This window comes from Triticum aestivum, chromosome 7D (assembly GCF_018294505.1).
Source record: "Triticum aestivum cultivar Chinese Spring chromosome 7D, IWGSC CS RefSeq v2.1, whole genome shotgun sequence".
Lineage (NCBI taxonomy): Eukaryota > Viridiplantae > Streptophyta > Magnoliopsida > Poales > Poaceae > Triticum > Triticum aestivum.
In genome coordinates, this window is record NC_057814.1 from 234,329,454 (window position 1) to 234,334,228 (window position 4,775).

General features: G+C 45.0%; 1 protein-coding gene across 7 annotated transcripts; it reads left to right on the plus strand.

Annotated features, from left to right (window-relative positions):
• Positions 1-263: 263 nt before the first annotated feature.
• Positions 264-4,572, plus strand: LOC123164754 (protein FAR1-RELATED SEQUENCE 5). Of its 7 annotated transcripts, none has more exons than XR_006482619.1 (7): positions 264-554; positions 648-866; positions 1,163-1,387; positions 1,624-1,840; positions 1,960-2,639; positions 2,833-3,615; positions 3,706-4,572. XR_006482619.1 is itself a non-coding variant. In XM_044582304.1 (7 exons), the coding sequence occupies exons 5-6, from the start codon at positions 2,069-2,071 to the stop codon at positions 3,290-3,292; spliced, it is 1,041 nt and encodes a 346-aa protein (XP_044438239.1). In that variant the 5' UTR covers positions 264-554; positions 648-866; positions 1,163-1,387; positions 1,624-1,840; positions 1,960-2,068; the 3' UTR covers positions 3,293-3,615; positions 3,706-4,572. The 7 variants fall into 7 exon arrangements, 5 of the variants coding, with proteins under 5 accessions (XP_044438239.1, XP_044438240.1, XP_044438241.1 ...); XR_006482620.1 differs by having other exon boundaries at positions 3,328-3,615; XM_044582304.1 differs by having other exon boundaries at positions 2,823-3,615.
• Positions 4,573-4,775: the final 203 nt, after the last annotated feature.

Here is a 4,775-nt window from a genome sequence, read left to right on the forward strand (position 1 = left end):
TGCCTGGCTAGGCTTAGGCACCACTAGAAGCCACAAATGGCCCAACCAGCAAGTGCGATAAGCTGTAGGTGAACCCAAGTCAAAAGTCAAAACTCCCCTCGTAGAAGACGCTCCCCTGCAGCCGTGACTGAAACTATCTGGCTTTTCCCTGAGAGCGGCGATGGTACGCACGAGCTCGCCTGCTCCTGGTACGTGTGCCAATCGAACATCGACGCGTTCGAGACCATATTAAATGTGATCGTATATGTACCCATCGTATACGGCCAGGACAACGGCGGCGGGCGGTGACGGAGCCATGCGAAATAACGACTGGAGTGGTCCTATCCCGTCGGTACATAATTCTCGGGTCGGTACATCGTGCTGGACGTCGAACCCGGGACGTCATGGAAACGGCGCTTCCGAAGGGGATAAGTGTAGGGTTTCCCTGTGGGTCGACAGGGGAGGAAAAATAAATCTGTCCATTCGAGCGCCGCACGAGGCTAGAAGCTTACAGCTATGGCGATGGCGGACGCTGCAGGCGACGGATTCGAGTTCCTATCAGATCCAATTGACAGGTATTTTTTTTGTTCCCCTCGTTATTTGTTTCTCAGTATTATCCTCTCCAATTAGAAGGCCATCTTATCAGTGGTCTCGCTTGTTTTACATAGATTCCCATTGCCGGATCTCGCCGCCGCCGAATTCTTTCTGCGCGGCGAAGCAAATCAATCTCTTGGGTGCGCCGTCGCTCAATCTAGCAATGGTGCTGTTTGGGATGGCGCAGTGATAGCACAAGAAGAATTTGAGAGCGGCTCCAAAAGGATCGCAAACATCGAATTCAGAGCGTTGGACAGCAAGGGCGATGGACAAGCGGCTGACTCAGCCAACAGGTATGCATATGGGGCGCTGTATTTCGACGTGAAGCACATACTAATTTTGAATTTTGGGCGTGATTTTAGCAGTTTGAAATATAGCAAACTTGTTCATTATCCCAGTAAATATTCCATTAACATGTAAATGCATGAACTGTAACTTCTCCATTGTAGGACTCTGTCTATATTGAAGTGAAAACTGTCTGTCATCATGTACATTATTCTGAATAATGCATTCCCAAATTTTGGTTACCAAATTGCTGTCGCTATATATAGAGGGTCACCTTATATTCCTACTGTTTTGCCTGACATAGGTTTCGCTTGCCGGACCTCACCACCAGTAAATCATTGCTGGATGGCGAAGCAATGCAAACTTTGGTATGCGCAGACGCTGAATCCAGCATTGGTGATGTGGGTGATGGTGAGGCAACAATACAAGGAGATGTCAATAGCACCTGCAGTGGGATGGCCCTGTCCATGCCAACCTCAGAACAATCGACAGGCAAAGACAATCCTCAAGCACCTAGCTGGATCAAGAGGTACACAAATATGGATGTGTGTTTCTATTCCAAATATATGACAATTCTGACTGGGCTGTATACTTGTATTCCTCCTAATCATAATTAGAAGCGCCGATTCCCCTCTAAAAATACAAGTGTAATTAGAGTGTTGGTACCTTTTAGTTGGTGATTATACGCTATTCAAAACTGTTTATGAAATTACATGCCTGCATAATGGGACATGCACCTGTTGAACGTCCACCATGTGCTGGCAGGATCAGTGCCCTCGAAAAAACATTGCAAAGATATGCAGAGAAGAAGACTGACACAGTCGTGGTTCCAGCAACAGGTATCAACTTTGATTCACTTGGAGAAGCGTATGATTGCTACAATCTCTATTCCTAGGAGATTGGATTTGGAATAAGGTATGGCAAGAGCCGGCTTAATGTCGAAAGAACAAAATGCATGCAGGAGATAGTCTATGGCTGCACTGTAAGTGATGTTTCCAGTTCAGTGTAGTATAAAATGCTCATGTATTTGTGATGCCATATAGACTAAGTTTGCAAGAAAATACAAAACTGATGTAATGGAGTTGCTTGTGCCTCTCGCAGGGAATCCCGAAAAGCAGGACATGCCGATGCAGATGCCCTGCAATGATACGTTTGCTTCAATCAGATGACAGTGGGTGGTACATAAGTGAGTACAGACCAGAACACAATCATGCACACAGAAAAATGTGGCAAAACGATGTACTGGCCCTCACACAGACATATTGATGTATACACAAGGGATGTTGTTAAACAACTCCGTGAGAAAAATATTAGCATTGGCAAGGTCTACAATATAATTGGTAGTTTCTTCGGTTCAATGACAAATGTACCTATCAGCAAAAGGGCACTGAGAGGACTCTGTAGTAAGATCAGTCGAGAGCAAGCAGACGAAGATTTAAAGAAAACCATGGATGTTTTTGCCGAATTGGGAGCAAAAGACTCTGGTCTCTGCTACCGAGTGCAGCCTGATGAGGAGAGCCGTATATGGAATTTGATATGGTTAACTGAAGCAAGGAGGGCACAGTACGATTATTTTGGAGATGCAATAACATTTGACCCAACATACCGCACAAACCTATATGATATGCCATTTGGGCTGTTTGTAGGCGTCAATAATCACTTCCAGAGTGTGATCTTTGGCGGCGTGCTAGTCGGAGATGAAACAGTTGACACTTTCAAGTGGGTATTCAGTGAATTCATTCGCATGATGGGGGGAAAACCTCTGCAAACAATACTCACAGGTGAATGACCTATTACTGGAGTTTCTTTTCATTGCATAATGCAAGAAAAACAACAAACAAAATCGGTGATAACCAAGGATGACATATTTTTGCTGCTGTAGTAGTCTTGGAATCCTCTTTTTTTGTCATATAACTCTGCCAAATGCTACTGACATAAAGATGTGTCCTTGTGAATGTGTGGAGATCAATGCAGAGCGATGGAGTTAGCAATTGAGAAAGTGCTGCCAGACACCACTCACCACTGGTGCAAATGGCACGTCCTGAAAAAGGCAAAAGAATATCTTGGTCCACATTACACAAAGCACATCAAATTCAGGGCAGAATTCCACAAAATAATCCATCACATGCTTACGGTTGATGAGTTCGAGACTGCATGGAAGCAAGTGACAGAGGCGCACGGTTTGCAAAAACATGCTTACCTCATTGGCATCTATGAAACTAGAATGAAATGGGCAAAACCATATTTCAATGGAAAGTTCTGTGCAAAGATGACAAGCACACAACGCAGCGAGAGTGCCAATCATATGCTCAAATGCTATGTTCCAGCAAGCTGCCCCATGCATCTATTTGTTCGACAATGCATGAGACTTCTTTTCGATAGAGGGGCAAACGAGAACTATGAGGAGAGACGCACAAAGATAGTAAGTTGCTGACTCTATCCTCACTAATGCATTGTCTATATCTGCAGGTAGCCCCAGTATTGAAAATGAATACACCACTGGAGATGCACGCTAGCGACATCTACACCCGAACCATGGCTGAAAAATTTGGCGAAGTTATATATGAAGCGGGGCAGTACAAAGTTGAGGAAATCACTAAAGGGAAAACCTATTTCGCGAAACGATACCATCCAGAGAAACATGCCAAATGGTGCAGGGTTTTGTACAAAGTGGAAGTTGTTGACGAAGGAACTGAGCTGATATGCGAATGTGGCAATTTTGAACACACATGCTTGCTCTGTTGTCACGCTGTTAAGGTAACTAAACATCCTTTCCTATTGATAACACTGTGCCTCTTCCATTCCGAGAAATATCACAATTAAGAATGCCCACGATTCCTGTTGCAGGTCCTTCGATTTCCTTGGCATAGACCATATACCAGCAAAGCATATGCTGAAGCAGTGGACGAAGGACGCAAGAGATTTGCTGCCAGCCCACCTGTCGCATCTTCAGAAGGATAGCATTTCTGTGAATTCAATAACATACAGGCACTGAAATCTGTACACACATGCACTTGAGGTAGTCAGGCTGGGAGATGCAAATCCAGAAGCATGAGTGTGCAATGGACATCCTGAAGGGAGCAGTGGATAAGCTGACACCACTAGCTGCTGTGCAGGATGGAATGGGGCCGGAAGACAAAAATGATCAACATAAGAGAAAAGACAAAGAACCCATTGCAGCAATTGCACCCTTGAGCGGACGCTGAAGGGAGTGCAGTGGGGAACTTCGAAGGACTAAGTCCTCCAAAACGAAAACGAAAAGCCGGTCGACCAACCACAAGCAGGGACAAGACTCCATATGATGTTCGGGGTGCAAGAAATACAAGCGGCCAGCAAATGCACAAGATGCAGAGAGATGTGCTACCAGCAAGCGCACTCGCTTCTGTAGTATATGCCGGGAGCCAGGGCACAAGAGCAGCACATGCCCACTGCAAGGAGATCTTCGTCGAAAGGAAAGGAAAGAGGCAAAATGCTCAAACTGTGGTGTCGGTGGACACAGGTGAAACACATGCAACAAGCCGAAAGTTGTTGTGCACGTGATCGAGAAAATAGCTTTGGAAACGAATTTACCTTAGTTTGTGTTTCTGCAAACTCTGTTCTTGAGGGCTCTGCAGCCAATACTTAGGAATCTGTGTAATAAAAACCATCTACCGTGCTATGTGTTGTACTTGGCACTATTGTCGTTTTAAGGACTGAATCATTTTCACCTCTCTACATGGTTCTTAATTTTCACCATTTTGTATTTTAGATTCTACTTTGTTTATCAGCAAAAATAGATTGCCTTCAAAAATGGTTTCAGTGCGTTCATCAGGAAACAGAGTAAGTTGGAATTGTACAGTTGGGCCGTAGCGGCATTACCTCATCGTGGTGCATCCAACTGACATGTGGCAACGCCAGCGTGTTGTGTGCCATGGGCG